This window comes from Haliotis cracherodii, unplaced genomic scaffold (assembly GCF_022045235.1).
Source record: "Haliotis cracherodii isolate W230 unplaced genomic scaffold, xgHalCrac1.p SCAF_14, whole genome shotgun sequence".
NCBI lineage: Eukaryota > Metazoa > Mollusca > Gastropoda > Lepetellida > Haliotidae > Haliotis > Haliotis cracherodii.
Window position 1 is genome coordinate 870,902 of NW_027266269.1, and position 17,797 is coordinate 888,698.

At 37.7% G+C, this 17,797-nt stretch overlaps 1 protein-coding gene and 1 long non-coding RNA gene across 3 annotated transcripts in view; one reads left to right on the top strand and one right to left on the bottom strand.

The window, feature by feature from the left end:
• LOC139460901 (serine/threonine-protein phosphatase 6 regulatory ankyrin repeat subunit B-like) overlaps positions 1-17,797 on the top strand; it is a 31,867-nt gene that overhangs the window by 337 nt on the left and 13,733 nt on the right. For both annotated transcript variants that reach the window (XM_071242374.1, XM_071242375.1), the window contains exon 2: positions 17,268-17,329. In XM_071242374.1, the coding sequence (XP_071098475.1) occupies positions 17,278-17,329 (52 nt within the window). In that variant the 5' untranslated portion in view covers positions 17,268-17,277. The remainder of the gene's footprint in view (positions 1-17,267; positions 17,330-17,797) is intronic.
• LOC139460968 (uncharacterized) lies at positions 2,059-7,618 on the bottom strand. The gene is made up of 3 exons (XR_011652854.1): positions 7,377-7,618; positions 7,041-7,122; positions 2,059-2,478 (listed from the first exon to the last, which is right to left on the bottom strand). It is a non-coding gene; the product is annotated as an uncharacterized lncRNA (long non-coding RNA).

The following is a 17,797-nucleotide window of genomic DNA, read 5'->3' on the forward strand; positions in this document are numbered from 1 at the left end:
CTGATGCTGTCCTCATACCCCAGTGGTGAAGGCGAGTGACGCACTCCGCGCATACACATATACCTTTTTCCATTGTTCATAGACACGCTGACGCTACACATACGGTTACTAGAGTCGCCGTGCCGTTCACTGATGCTGTCCTCATACCTCAGTGGTGAAGGCGAGTGACGCACTCCGCGCATACACATATACCTTTTCTATTGTTCATAGACACGCTGACGCTACACATACGGTTACTAGAGTCGCCATGCCGTTCACTGATGCTGTCCTCATACCCCAGTGAAACCAATAGAATAAAGTAATAAAAACCCGATCACAGTGACATGTTGCCACTTGTCAGACGCTGCTCTGGTTAAAGTATGGGGCTTCCCCCAACGCCGGGGATATATTTATTTTTAGCTAGGCATCGTACAGCAATACTTTTCTCAACGGAAGTGTACCGTCGAAATATTGGAATAAGGCATTTAATAAGCATGTGAGAGCAAGTATATTGATATACAAAAACATTTCTGAATGCCATATCATTAATAAAGCAGTGTTAAGAATCGATTCATATTCTGGAACCTAACGAGAGTTGTTCACATCAGTTTCTGTCCCAGATATAGGCTATTTTTATCGAGTGGTATACCGCTTGGCAATGGACGCGACTCTTTCCAATTGATTATTTGCGTGCAGTGCTACTGTCATGGTAACACACAACCAAATTATTTCCCATTGAATTCTATAGTAACGTTATGTTTTAAAAATAATAATAAAGCATTCAACTGCTATTACCTATACAAGTGTGCACAGTTTAGCCTCAGAGCAGCAATAAAGAAAATGACATGCTTAGCTAAACACATCACCCACAGTTCCGCACCAAATGTCACCTACTTGAAAATACCTGTGGTCACATTGAGAATAACACAGCAAAAAAAGTGTAGGTTTCCGTCTGCCGGAAACCTTCCGGAAACCTTCCGGATACCTTCCCATTTTGGATCCGGCCCGGATACCTTCCGGAAACCTTCCGGAAACCTTCCAAAAAAAATGTCAAAATTTGGGGGGTGCATTTTGTTCACTTAAGTGTGAAACACATAAAAAAATTAACTTGAAAATACCAAGCAATTTGAAGGTTGTTGAAGGCATCTGGAAGGTTTCCGGAAGGTTTCCGGAAGGTATCCGGATGCAAATTTTCTTCATGACTTGCTTCTGGTAAATAATGTTAGCCTGTGCATTACAGGTACCTGTTGTAATATTCTGTGTTATTTTAATGGTAAATATCCTCCTAAAACATTTTTGGAGAAGAAAATTGTTCAATTTCATATTTTGTCCTTTTTGGATGTTAATGGTATTTAATGAACAAACATCAGTTCTTGTATAATGATATCCTTAAATTTCATGTCCAGACTTCCAGTTTGTGCTGAGAAAAAGAAAAAGTTACAGGTACCTGTTGTAATATTCTGTGTTATTTTAATGGTAAATATCCTCCTCAAACTGAGACATGTGGGCATGCATTGTTCACAAGTTGTTTTGCGACATGGGTCCAATGTGTGAAGCTTATTGCTGGTGTCCGCCACCATGATATTGTTGCAATATTGCTAAAAGTGGCAAAACAGCATTCTCACTCAGAAAAAAATGGAAAGTCATTGGCTATGTGATTTGGCATTTGGCCCTGGTGAGATTAACAGATTAGTTTGGAACGGTATCAGTACTTGTTATATCGGGACAGTGTAGTTTCATGGGAATATAAAACAGAATACAATTGTCCCAAATTGGTGCATAAGACTAATGGCATCCATAGAAAACACCTAAATAAAGTACAGAAAAAATATCAATGTCATTTGTCTACTATGGTGGAACTACAACTTTTGTTAAGTATTTATAGTAAGAAAACATTCAGGGCATTAGTACATTTCATATTTGTTCAGCACCTATGTTATGGCTGATCAGTATTATATATCTTTATGCTAATGAAGCAAAACAAATCATGTTTTTGGAAAAAAATCTTATTTATTGATTATATGGCATTTCATTGGTACATATCACAAATTGAAATTTGATCAAGCAAGAAGAGGAACTAGCATAAAGTAACCAGTGGTGTTTGCAAGGCCTTACAGAACAGACGCTTCAATGCCATTTTCTAAATAAACAAATTAGTCAAATCTCAGAAGAATTTTATTGAAGAAGAATATCTAAAGTCAATTATGTTTCTGCAGTAAACCACAAAAGTCATTCAGATTTGTATGGTCAGCATCGGTGTACACAACCTGGACATAGTCACAGTGCTTTGGCATAAATTCATTCAGACTTCATTAGTGTCATAATAAAACCACCTACAGTCACATTAGTGGCATTATTCATTCAGAATCATCACTTTCTGAGGTGAATCTGTTGGTTGTTATCAGGAGTACTGTTCATCTTCCGGCGAGTCCCTTGTCTGAATTGTGTGAGCAAGATCTTCTTAAATGTAGCTGGTGTCAGATTGTGAAATCCAGGTACCTGAAACATTTCATAACATCTTTAGAAACTTGTTAGTCAAAAGTTATGAAACACACACATATAAATTTACAAATGTTTAAAGTTGTTTTCTCAAACAGTGAGGTATTGACAATTTATCTTGCAACTGATATTTAACCAATCTTTGAACATGTAAATAAGCCATTGCAAACAGAAAAGTGTTCAGAAAATACAAAAATGTATGCGGTCTTCGAAAACAATACCACAAGGTTCACCTGAATTTTGCTTGAGTGTTTGCATTACATCAAAATGTAAGGAAGGGTAAACAAGACTATGCAAAACTAAGTTACATAGGTTCTTATACATAAATACATAAATGCAACTATTCATAATTATCAAAACACATGTCATGTAAGTGATCTCAAAATACAACATAATGAGCGAGTGAGTTGGTATAGTTTCATGCAGCTTGTTAGCAATATTCCAGCTATGGGCTTCACACACTGTACCCATGTGGTGAACTGAACCCGGGTTTCAGAGACTGTTTCACCCACTAGGCTACCCTTGCACACCAAATACAAAAGAAAGTAAATTAGGAATTCAGACAATAGATATTCTCACCAAATTCATTAATTCATTAATGGAAGCTATATTGAAATTCAAATTTTGACAAATTAGGATGAGACTGTAGAAGCATTTATCTAAGTTATTATGGATATTAAATATCTACCGTTAATTGGTAGTCCATCATAGACAGTGATAAGAAATTCAACTGAAAAGTACAACCTGAACCATCAACTAAAAACTATGTATATTACATTAAAGGGGCCGGTCATGTATTACCGGTATGTTCTCATTCATTTTTGACACAACCCTCACTGAAAGAAAATGCAAAGCACTTTATATTTTATTGTCCGTTTTGTCAAAAGTCTCCCCTAGAGACTCTCACATTTTGGGGTGACCCTCCCTGTTTGTTCTGATCTGAATTCAAATATTCATGACTCATTATCATATTTTATCATTCATCCTATCTATTTTGAAAATTAACTAAATGAAGATTAACAATAACATGCAAATCTGCCAAAAAATTAGCCTGGCAAAGTTTAAATTAATCATAATTACTGTTATAAAGTTTTGGATCCATCGTCTGTTTCTAAATACAGTGAAACCCAACTTTGACTTGTGTGGCATTGTTGAATCATCTACCCAATGTTCTTTATGCATTGATATGCATCTGCACAGAGTGGTCAAAGTCTGTGTCTGACACATAGTGTGCTACAAGGGAGACATCAGTTTGTGTCTAGCCAAACTGTCTGATAATCTCAAGGGCTGCCTTGGTAGCATCAAGGGATGTAGCTAATCCTAAATAAACATAAAACAAGTGACATCATCTCTTCTACAGAACACATGATCAAAGCCTGCCCCACCTTTGATGTTTATTACCTTGCTACTCTAAAAACAGCTAATTAGCAAAATGAACTCAATGTCAACTCATTGTGGACTAGGGATTAACAGGGCAATTAGTGTCGGGTGGGAATTAGTACTTGCAATTGTCTGTTAATTACTTAATTGAGTAGTGACGGCTTAGTCAGTTGTGCCTTTACAACTGCTATTCAATTATCGAGTCAGTTTACTATGTAACATGCTTCTTGGGACCAAGGAAATTTATCTTGCTGGATAACAGTTTTTTTCTAATTTATCAGAGATCAGAAATAATAATAATGACGTATTTGATGTGCATTTCTTTGTTGTGTTCACTAGGATGATGGTGATGGTGTTTGAATTATTAGACACTATTTATTCCAAAAGAGGAATAGGGTTGGTGAAGAGGCAAAGCTTATTTGAACAAAATATATATTGAATAAACAGAAACTGTACAAAAAACAGATTAACTGTATCTACAGTTGAAACTATCATGATGCAAATTTTCACTGAATCAAAGTCATATCTTTTCAAGACTCAGATCAGGTTGTAGTGATTGAAGGTCACATTAAACTTGCTAATTTCAAATCATTCATCCCACACTTATGATTTGGTTTGCTGTTTTATGCCGCACTCAAGCAATATTCCGGCTATATGTAAATAATCGAGTCTGGACCAGACAGTACAGTGATTGACATCATGAGCATCGACCCACACAATTGGGATCAATGACATACATCAACCAAGTCACCGAGCCTGATTGCCACCTGATGGCGTTAGTCAACTCTTTAGACGAGCATTGTCGCCCGTTACGGAAAGTATTGGGTTACAAATATCCCTTGTAAAACCTTTCAACATGTTCAAATGACACATCGAAAGGCCATTGTGAAAAATTGCACCATGTTAGGATTCTTAAATACAGTTTCAGCTTGACATTGAGTACTTTAAACTTTAAAGTGAAAAATACATTCACAACAAGTGAGCTGTGTCTGCCAATCAGAGTCGGTGAGTAAATTGGAGTAGGGGACTAATTTCGAAGGTAAACTTGTTTCAACGTTTAACAACTACATGCATTTGTGTTTGTGTGAGACGATGTGTGTTTAATTCCATATATTTTACTTCAAAGCATGTTATCACAATAAACTGAGTCGGGTATAGGATAAGTTGGAGTAGAGGCTAATTTCTATTGTAAACTTGTTTTAACATTTCACAATTATTGGTCTTTGCAAGTTATCAATCCTAGTTTAATTTCATTTATTTTACCAAGGTTAAAAAAAAAAATAAGGTGTCATTTTCGTCAAGTAATAATCGCCGTTTTCGCTTTCGGCGAGTATTTCGCCAGTCAGTGCTGTTTTGCTAAGGTGTCGTTTCAGCTATAACCCGCTTATTGCACATTATTAGTTTCAATTTATATTTATAATCATTTTAACCACTGTAATAAGTAAAAAATGAAATAAAAGTATATAGAAAATAAACAAGCACTTGTTATAAAATGTGCATCCGCAGGCAATATTTATAAGATAATCCTGCATGTAGCTGTGGCCATCACACTGAAGAGGCACTTCACTTCTTTCTCATATGTCCAAATTACAATGATTTAAGACAGAATATGTACTATTATGTTAAGGGATATGATCTAAATTCAATTCTATTAGGTAATCCTGAAAGGACGTCAAAAATAAACTTAGAAATTCTTAAATCAGTAGAAGACTACATTCGGCTATCCAATAGGTTTTGTGATTGTACATAGCATCTTAAATTTATAATACTATTCCTTGCCGTATATTGCAGTACACTATTACTACTAAAAATGCGACCTGACAGCGCCGACAACGTAGTTTCTATAATAAGAACATGTATATAATTGTATTCCTTGACTGTACTTTTGTCATATCATATTGTATTCTAATTCTGGAGCGGTATTCAAATAAGTTTTTGCTTGTTTACCCATCCAGTTCACATATAAATGTTTAAAACAATATTTAGTAAACAAATAATTTAAACTCATGCAACAACATAGTGTGTGGAGACGATAGACCACTGAAAAGAGCATATATATGCACATCCAATGACCCCTGACATCACAATGCATTGTTTTGCCAGTGTGCCAGGCAACAGAATACTACGAATTACATCACAGGATACTGTGACCTGTTTGAAAAGTTAGGTACTGTATTCTAAGGTAGGCCCAAAATTCTACACAATCCAGTGATTGATCTTGTGAACATCAATCCACACTGTTAGATGGTCACTGTCAGATGCCATGAACCAGGTCACTGAGCCTGATAACCTGATCTATTAGGTTATCTCTTATGGGTGAGGCTAAAACGGCACCTCATCAAAATGTCACCGATTTCTCCAACGAAAACAGCACCTTGATTTGGCAAAAAAGGCTACTAATTGTTGTCTGTTATCTGGAGAGACATGTTGATTCCTGGCCGAAATATATATAAATGAAATTTCTATAAAATTACTATTTATTTCCTACTTACTAAAATAAATATGACATATATAGTATACCTGTTGTCCAGTTTCTTGACATTTTCGCCAGACTCAGGTTCAGCTTGACATTGAGCTAATCTGAGTAAAGCTACTTAAAACTTCAAAGCATGTGATCTTTCAATGATAAGTTTAGTTGCACCTCCCAATCAGAATCATGAGTAAATTTGAGCAGAGGCTAATTTCTATTATATTATATTTTCACAATAAGTTTAGTTGCATCTCCAAATCAGAGTCGGCAAGTAGATGCTAGTTTTTAATGTAAACCTTTTTGAACATTTCTCAGTTATTTGTGTTTACAAGTGACCATGCAAGTTTAATTTCATGTATTCGGGCATATTCAGACCCAAGGTAAAAAAATAACAAGGTGCTGTTTTCACCAGGCAATAGTAGGCGAGGTACTATTTCCCTTTATAGTATAACCCTCTCTTACAACTAGCATAGGTTGATGGGGACCAATTCCAACCCGGAATCCCCAAATGAGTGGGTATGGTTTTACGCTGTTTTTAGCAATACCACAGCAAGGGACACCTGACATAGACTTCACACATTGTACCCATGACAAGAATCGAACCTTGGTCTTCAGCATTTCAACCACTAGGCTACCCCACCGCCAAAATTCCCAACATGATAAAGTTGTCATCACGGTATTCTTCAACAAGTTCAAGTGAAAATATCCATACCTTTCAAATGTCTTATCTTCCACTTCACAATGTTCACTGTTGCAAAACTCCTGTCATTTAATTTGTTCTTGATTATTCACACCTGCAAAAGTAAGTTTAGTCGGTACGGTATGAACTAAAAAAATGAGTCACTATAGAGTATCTAGATAAAGGAATATAAATAAGCAAACATATTTCTACATAATATACATTAGCAAGGATTAACATAAGTTAGGTAGATTGCTTATCCTACAAAAATTAAATCACACATTTACTAACATATATAAAACAGAATAAGTGGCTTACAGAAGATAAATAACTTTAATACGTGATCAATATTATTAACATATTCCTTACCTGAATCAGAGACCATATAACAGTCTATGTATTATGGTCTCTGTCTGAATATGTCACATCTTCAGCTCCCTGCAATCGAGGTTGTGAAACATTTCTGCTGTGGGAATATTACATCCGCTGGGATATCCCTTGTCACACTGCCTGGCATGGTAGGCAAACGCATATTCCATACACCACATAGGTATACTTCCTAATACACACTGTCGAAATCCCCGCGGCTCCCAATATGGCCTGTATGAACTGTAATCGGCCAACCTCGTCTCTTTCCGTAACTGCTGCAGAAATGACCGCTCGTCATTCGTGACCAACTCGTGTTATTCCGGGACAAGCAAGTCTACCCATAATTCCCTGTATGGCCGAGGGCGCCATTTTGGAACACAAATGTAAACAAACACTCAAACCTCGTGTAATCGATGTACACCGTGATGCTTGATTGCGATATGCTTACCTCGTGTATCGATACATTGTTCTCAATCACCTCTAACTCGGAAATCCCGGTCGAAATCCACCTGAGCCATCCACAACGAGGACGTCAAGTATTTCGAAAACTCGATTGACAGCCGAAGGAAGGAAGAGCAGCTTGCAGATGCCAGGTACGTAGCAGGGCTTCGAGACATAATGTTCCATGATTTCTATACAGAGATCTTATGGAATGGATTGATTTAGATATTTTCCTGATCTCAATGTTACTACTGTAAACGTCAAGGGCCCTTTTAGTTTTGTTGTTTTCGGAAATCCTTTGTTATTAATATGATCAAGTGTTTGTTGTGACATGATATTTCTATTTGGGATTGCATAAGAGCTACAGGTGCAGGACTTTTAAGGGTCGTGTCCTTATTCTCAACATAACGCTGGGATTTGATGATGAGGGTTAGTTACCAAGGGTATAAATCTGGCAAAGTGCATGTAAAACAAAACGTGGCATTCAATTCCAATCATGTGTTGCCACCTGAACCACCTGAAAGTGAGATATGGATTACAATGAATAATGACAGCTTATCAATCTTTAACAAATTCACACTGAAACATTGAAAGGATAAAGACAAGTTAGTTGTTTTCTGTTTCAGCATGTTCAGGGTTTGTGGGGAGGTTCACAGACATCCTCAGGGAGGATACCAAGTATTGAGTGAGTATTTTTGTTTGTGATAAATACAAACTACATGTATTCATCATGGTATATTTCAATGTAATGTGAAACATCACACTCACAATAGTCCAGCTCTGTGATGGCAGCCTGTAAATAATTGAACATGGACCAGGCAATCTAGTGATTGTTATTTTCAGCAAAGATCCATGCCCTCAGAGTATGATGACAACCTAGTCTGACCACTCAATTCACTAGTTGATTAGTGTTTGCACTTTCAGTCCACTAGTCCTAAAATGATAGCATATAGCAAGACCTTTAAAATGTCAAAATGACTAGTGCCAATTTCTAACCCTGGTGTTTGGATGTTGTGTTTGTGTGTGTATGTATGAGTGTATTTAGGTTGGTTTGTTGTTTAACGCCGCACTCAGCTATATGACGGCGGTCTGTAAATAATCGAGTCTGGACCAGACAACCCAGTTATTCATATCATGGGCATCGAGCCACGGAATTTAGATCAATGACATGCATCAACCAAGTCAGAGAGTCTGATCACCCGATCCCGTTAGTCGCCTTTTACGACAAGCATAATGGCCTTTTACGGCAAGCATTGGTTGCTGAAGACCTAGTCTACCCCGGAATCTTCACGGGTCGAGTGTATTTAACTTAAATCATGAATCTTATACTTGTTTCTCTGTGCTTTTACTATGTAACCCAAATTTTCTCTGGAATAATAAAGTATTCTCTTATTTATATCATTTCTGAACAAAGTGTCATATCAAGGTTAGATCTCTGTCAAAACAGTGCCATGGAAAAGCCAAACAAATAGCCGAGAAATAAAAGTAAATACTGCATTGCATTAATCTGCATTTCAAGAAAATGTGGCAATAATTCATGGAATGATATTCACCTCGGTGAGGATCTCTCTGCATTGTCGAACAAGTTATTTCCTATGCAATGTATGTTTTGAATGACCCTGACTTTGTTGTCAAAATATTGTTTTAACATTTGTTAAATATGGGGATAAATGTCATCTCTGAATGTTTGACATGAATTATTATGATTAGGGTAGTTCTAAGTCGGAATCACAACCGGGGTTTTTTCATTTGAATCAAATGTACAACATGTACAGTTTGGACATTTCTGTGATGTGAATGCTACTTATGTTTGTAGAATGTCCGGATGAATAAAAGAGACAGTCATCCGTGCAGCATCAATGCAAAGAAAGACCATAGAAGAGCAACAGTGAGTGGTAAATATTTGAAATTATTCTGTTTGGTTCATATGGTTATTTTGCAAATATGTCTTCAGTTTGTTCCTTATCGCTGTAGGCACGGATGTCCTATTATCTAAGGCACTACAATTTTCTGTGCAGAGTTGCATCTCTTGGGCTTAGCAGAAACCTATAGTCATGGGTTCAAATCCTGGTTCTCCCCGATTATGTTGCTAGGTTTGTCAGCATTATACACATACTCGTGGGATTCATCAAAGACCTGCATCACTTAGGACTTTCTTCCCACATCAAACTCACATGCGGTGATATATCTGGAATACTGTTCAAAGCAGTGTTAAAGCCAAATCATTTATTTAACACTGCATCCAGCAATAGTTTGGCTATATGACAAGGATTGTGAATATATATTTTTCCATGTTGATGAGTTGAAACAATCACTAAATGACATCTCTTTAAAAGATTCCAAGCATTCCAAGCCTCATTAATAGATAAGGTTGTGATTGAGTAGGCTCATTGATCACATGTAATCATACCACAGTGATGTGGGATATTGTCCATAATAGTTATCATCGGTTTGTCTGGACCGAGTTCATAACATTAGTCACTGGTTTGTCTGGTTGAGATTTGAGATGTGATTATCTTAAATGTTTAGCATATAACAAGACTCACATATGACAACTTAAGTGATTTTGCTGCCTTCTGTCTGTAAGTACATGTGGCAACAATTCTTTTTGATTGCTAAAATCTTTTTACATAATGCTGCAGAAACTGAAGTCCTGCTTGAGATCCCTGGATGAGTACTCCAGGTGGACAGTCTGGAAGGACCAGACAAGGGAGTCCTAAACAGAGGCTGCACCCCTTCAGATATCAGAGGTGATTTGCAGACAGCGATGATGAGGGTCCTGTTATTTCAATGGAGGCCGACTGAGAAATTGTATGCCAAATGGTACTGGGACACACAAAGGCTGGTCTGGCTAATGTGAGAAGACCAACCAATGCCAAGCTGGAGTGTAATTCTTCCAGGACATTCAGGAAATTCTTGTAAACACTTGAAAGGAATGATAAATGGGACTTATTGTCTTTAAATGTGGACCCAAACACCAAATGGAAAGTTCACAATTCTACTAACACAATGCAGCAGAGATAGGGTCTAACTGTTATCCCCTCATCCTGGTTCCTGTTCATCCATGGCAATATAGAAAGAAAAGGAGGATTGAGGGAAAGTAAGTTAACTGAACTGGTGAACATAATCCGTAGGTACTGTCAAGCGAACAGTTATCACACTCTGTTATGAGTATTGAAGAATAGGATGAAATTGCATACTGCATCAGGAACCATCATGTGAACACTGTTCAATGTGCGATATACTATAGGCATATGAATAAAAGAAATTGATAATTTGATTGTTGCTTATGTTTCATTTACCAGCTGTGTAATTGGGGATGTTTCATGATTTTGCCTCAGTTTAATAGCCACACTTATCTTATGAAACCATGCATTGCTTGGGCATCTCAAGATAAATAACACATGTTTCCTTTGCTCTGAAAACGTCTGATGACATATTGATCTGTTATGTCAAAGGTTAAAGTCACAACCAGACAAAAAGATTGTTTGTGGTCTAACTCTTCCTTTGGGCAGGGGTCGAAGTTGGAAAAAGGTCGTGTGTGATCTATATATACTACATTTTCCCTTAAATTGCCTTTTCTACAGAAGTCTTAGTAACTCTTATACATATACTGGTTACATTACTTCCATATTTTGGTCAATGATATGTTGAATTCTACCAAAGGACTGCATATTTGGTTTATGTGCCGGATAGCTCTTTGAAATGTTTTTGAAATATTTATCACTGATATTGAAGGTCAAATTCACACTCAAAAGTGATAACTCAGTTGAAGTGTAAGATCAAGGCAACAGTGAAGGGGTCATTCATAAAGTATTTCTGCAATTATAACTAAAATGCCTATTTCTGGAGATATTTGTGAAGTATTAAGCACATCGTTGTTATATTATTTGAATACACATATATGTGCAGTGGTTACAACTCCAGTGTCAAATTAACTGTCAATCCCTTTTAATAAAATAATTCACAGTAACTGAGGAAGAGCTTACTGTAGTACCATAAAACTAGGGTGAGGCAGATGTCAATGAAGTTAGTATTTTGGATATAACAAGTACATGTACCGTTACAAATAGTCTTATTATCATCTCACTAGGACCAAAGGCCCAAGTGAGCACATTGTCAATGACTTTTTCTTTTTCTCAGTACAAACTGGAAGTCTGGACATGAAATTTAAGGATATCATTATACAAGAACTGATGTTTGTTCATTAAATACCATTAACATCCAAAAAGGACAAAATATGAAATTGAACAATTTTCTTCTCCAAAAATGTTTTAGGAGGATATTTACCATTAAAATAACACAGAATATTACAACAGGTATCTGTAATGCACAGGCTAACATTATTTACCAGAAGCAAGTCATGAAGAAAATTTGCATCCGGATACCTTCCGGAAACCTTCCGGAAACCTTCCAGATGCCTTCAACAACCTTCAAATTGCTTGGTATTTTCAAGTTAATTTTTTTATGTGTTTCACACTTAAGTGAACAAAATGCACCCCCCAAATTTTGACATTTTTTTTGGAAGGTTTCCGGAAGGTTTCCGGAAGGTATCCGGGCCGGATCCAAAATGGGAAGGTATCCGGAAGGTTTCCGGAAGGTTTCCGGCAGACGGAAACCTACACTTTTTTTGCTGTGTAAGTCATCATGTTGAAAAAGACAGAACTAAATATAGAATAAACATGGCCAGTTTCAATAACTGGATGGATGTACATTTAAGAAACATCAAATCTTACACAATATCATCCATTCACAGCCTACAGATATCTCTCGATCTACACTGAAGGCTAAAACCGCACTGTCACAACGGGTTCTGATTTAGTGTAGTGGACCCTCATGGTGGATCTGTTTACGCATTTACTGTCAGGAAGTCACTCAGGTGGGTTATGGTCACTTTTATTGTGGTAGTGTCAGCCGTGCGAATGCAGAATATGTTCACCACCCAGTAGTATAATGAAAATCGATTTGACTCAAGGCATTTCTTTTATAGTATCGGAAAATGCATATTATTATATTTACGCGTGCCTTTTCGATCCTTGGGGTTAGTTTTGTCAGATTCGTTTGTTTTTTAACAAAGCACTCATCGGTATTCCAGCGGTCTGGATAAGAGCATCGATCTACGCAAATGGAATACGATGGCATGTATCAATCAAGTCAACGAGCCTGACCACCTCATCCCGTTAGTCGCCTATTACAACATTCATGGCTTGCAGAAGACCCATTCTAACCACTGTGAAGAGTTGCGTCCCTTGGGGACGCCAGGAACTTAGGATTGTGGGTTCAAAACCCGTTTCGCCCCGATTATGTTTCTTGTTTTGTCAGGACCATACCCGTCCTCGTGGGTTAAACCGAAGTGGTTAACGTCTGAGACCTGCATCACTTAACCAGATCTTCACGGGTTTAGTTGTGTCAGAGTTAGGGTAGGTTACCACCAACACTTTCCCTACACTTTCCATAACCCTTGGAACCTTGCATGAATAAAGGGTCGACAATTGTTGCGTATACAGTCTGATGTGGCTCCAAATAACGCACCATATCATGCTCAAACCCTGTTAAATTATATTAAACAACCCGTTTTTATTTCTTGTGTATCATGCACAATTTCAGACAAAAACGTGTTGAAAGGCCCTGTGTTCTAAGACCCATACCATGAGAATTCAGTCCGCCCTTCCGACAACATTTTCTTGTGGAATCTATAATTTCCGAACTACTGCATAGATTCTTCTCACACTTGGCGGTGCGGTCGGGTAACCTAGTGGTTGAAGCGTTCGCTCGTCACGCCGAAGACACAAATTCGATTCCCGACTTGGGTACAATGTTTGAAGCCCATTTATGGTGTCCCCCGCCGTGATATTGCTGGAATATTGCTAAAAGCGGCGTAAAACCATACTCACTCACTCTCACACTTGGCCAACTCTTTCTTTATCAAAAGGAGAGGTACATTGCAAAGTTTCTTTTCAATATTTGGGTTTCTGAAAAAATACAACAATTTTTAATCCTTATTTGGAATATTTGTACTGATTTCGATTAATTGCCTTTTCATGTTTTGAACTTATTTGTATACTTCCGACCTGAAAGGAAATCCGGTGACAAACCCATGTCAAGTGTACTGTATCCGGCAAAGCTTGCCGCTGATGCACCACTGCATCTTTGAATCATGCCATTGCTATGTTATATCATTGTGCTTTGTAAGAAAAATCAGCTGCCACGTTAAGGCATCAATATATCTCCAATATGTAGAATATTCCCCAGCAGATGTTGGAGTGGAGGTCGGGGGTATTAGTGAGTCCTGCTCACTTTGTGCCTTGCTTTGTTTTTCCCACCCTATTTCCCTTACATATAAACACTGTCGTATGTAGTTATGTTAGTAGCATCAAACAAACATGGAAGACGGTATCTGTGAATATGCATGTTTCACCAACTATAGAAGAAAACTTACAGTAATGTGAAATAAGCTTTAATGAAAATATTGTTTTTACTTCGACTGTGACATTGAGCATTGTTGGCTTCATTTTATAGTTTTCCATTTATTAAATTGATAATGTCTAAGAGTGACTTGTCAAAAGCATAAACAGTTTAACCTCATTGTATTAAACTTATTGTGGGGGGTGATTTTTCAACACGCTATATACAAGGCATTATAAGTAGTTTGTACAAAAGGATGTTTCCGTCACTTGATAATGTGCAGGGTGGCCAGTTAGAGGCGAATAATTTCAAAATGATTATTTTATAATTCCAATAGTAGGGTTAGGGGCGATGATTTTCCCACACCCGATAAAAGGCAATCTGAACGGTTTGGAGTTGTCCAATGCAATCGTTCGCCTCCCGTTAAATTGATATTGAAAATACCCAAGGATGTTCATACTAAAAATAATAATGATATTATTCTAAATATAGGGGTAGCGGCAATGATTTACGAACACCGTATATATACAAGGAAATGAGAACTGTCAGCAGTTGTCCCTTTCCCAGATCAATGTTCGCTCCCTGTGTAAAATTATATGAAAAATGCGCAAGGTTCTTTTTTTTCATAATAATGCATAAGAGTGTCATGCCTGTAGATTAAATAAAATACAAATACAAAAAATAAATTGTTACACCAACTGTTGGGTGACGATGAGGATTTCCAAATACCTTTTATTTATATCAAATTAGATATAGTAATAATGAAATAAGTGGAGTAAGACTGAACACAGTTTTAATTGGCTAGCGCGGACCACGTACGAGTCTCATCAGGCAATAACTGAATAGAGGACATAAAGTATTAAGATATAGTTACGTGACTCACGTAGCTATATGGTACTACTTCATGTCCACTTATTTAATTATTTCTCTTTTGTGCCTGAGAGTTGGAACTTTACTGTGCTTTATATATACACAAAGCAATATGAACATTCTGCAGTTGTCCCTTTTCCAGAACAACGTTCGCTTTCCGTCTAAATTATTTTAGATATACACAAGGATGTTTCTTTATATAACAATGTGTAGTGTGACGTGTCTGTGGAGTAACTATGGTGTAAATAAAACAAAATATATTATACCAATCAGTTCGATCATTTCCCAACACGCTGTAATACACTACACCATAGTCTGTAGTAAGGCTATTTTTTATATATCAAAATGAGTGGCTTAAATATCTCAAAATAATTGTATTATACCAATTGCGATGGTTCATCACCACTCGCCCCTTTCCGTAAAGGAATAATATTAAATTTTACGCATGTCTTGCTTCGAAACCTATACCCAAGATACTGTTAAATGTGTTCAATCATACTGTGTAATACTGCATGTCCTGGTGTGTTTTAAATTGCATCTAAAATATATATAATATATTTGGAAATGTACGTGACTCATCACGCAGCGAGTTGACAATTCTTTAGCCCGTTTGCTCTTATAGGGAACCAGGTCGCACAAATAGCCACGGGCGAGTCGCTATTCGGCTTGTCCCGGAATAACACCAGTTGGTCACGAACAGCGACCACGAGAGTTGTCATCACGTGACCTAACGTCAGAATGGAGAGCTCCCTTGCAGACTGCTTCTCTGTTGTGTTCTCCAGACATCGGTGAAAATGTTAAGTTTCGCTCAGTGACCAGACAGCGATCGTGCATATAAATATGAGCCCGTGGTTAGTCAAAAGAGTCTTAACATCAGGGAGGTAGATCTATCGACGCGATCAATCAGATGTCAACACATTGTTTTCACAGTTACATATATCTGTAAACCATTCCAAAAGCAAAAACACATACATTTTTGTTTTATTTTATAAATTACATCCTTATTTATATCAGTTTAACTTTTTTCTATACAAACATGTCGTTATACGATGTGTGTGGCTGCGAATATTGACCTTTTCTATCTTCATTTCAAAACGGGAAATAAATTTCAGGACTCTCGAGACTTGTGAACCAAGTATTTCCTTACAAACGTAGAAAAGTACATCCGGCATGTGTTGTGAATAAAATCACTGAGGCCCACAGAATAAAACACACCCAAGCGTTTCACGCTTGCAAATCCATGAACAGAGTATGTCAGTTTCTGCGCATCCAGCCTGACAAATATATTGCCTCAACATGTAACCTGGTCAAATTGTATGGTGCTTCGTAATTGTTGTACAATGGTAATGAGTCATGGGTTTTATTTTACAAAGAATGCCACACACGCTCGCCAGACGACGCCGTGCCTTCAACCGCTTGACACCCACCCCTCCAACCCAAGCCCTACTTTTCCATATTATGGTATATTCTTTTAATCCCCCACCCCTACCCAGCCAAACCCCTCCCCCCTAGCTTTTTATTAGATTAGGCCGAACACTTTTATATTTGTGGGGGTTGCACTTCTTTATTATTCTTTACCCTTTTTCCCCAATAGTATAAGCGCAGCCCCGTGTGCAACATACGCTAAAGGCCGGAAGGCGTTAAATCTCGAATGTGATGATGAAGCATGCAATGAATGAGTGAATGCTAAATTTGTTTTTGCAACCAGTTTGCCCCCGTCGGTCTGGATCTCTCTCACAGACAGGTGCCTGGAATAGCAAGGAACACCAAACGGCATGCTCTGTCAGATTCCATTCTTCTCTCAATGCTATCGAAGCCATTCAACATTTCCTCCTTGCAACAATTGAGTGTTTGCTGCAGGCACATAGAGTTACCTCCCTTGTAGGAGCTAATACTGTTTACACAGACCATATATACAGCTGATTGCATTATTAAGCTATAAGGGAATAATCGCCAAAAGAAAAACAATTTTAACATACATATTCAAATTGGTCGTAAGCAAGCTGATGAAAAATGTTAGATTAATATTACACGTAAATCTATGTCATTAACAAGTGTGAACATAATAAATTATTCTTTGACATGTTGAATCATACATTTTGGTTCGACTTGGGAGGAATAAATTATGCAAAATAATCCCAGCTAAATATGATAACTATATATTTTTATTTGCAGGCGCTACAACATGGTTGCCCCTCGAGCCGTGCTTGTCCTCTACCAAACTCTGCTGATAGTCAGTGAGTACTGAAATGAAACAAGTCTGTTTGAGCATTTAGGGTTCTATACGATGTGGTGACCTTCTTCATAACCTAGCGCTCTTATATGTTGACACCACCATGCCACGTACTTCGTCGCCACCTGACCGCCTCCGTGGTCTTGAGGTAGAGCGTCCGCCCGGAGAGCAGAACTTCCGGGGTCCGATCCCCGGCCGCGTCATACCAAAATACGTTAAAATATGGTACTTGTTGTTACCCTGTCTGGCGCTCGGCATAAAGGTGCTAAAACAAGGACTGGTCGGCTCGGAGAACGGTATTAATGTTAAATTGCGGCATGGAATCTCAGTGAGCTAGCAATGTAAATCGGCATTAAATTAGTCCGGACCAGTACAAACACACACACACACACACACACACACACACACACACACACACACACACACACACACACACACACACACACACACACACACACACACACACACACAC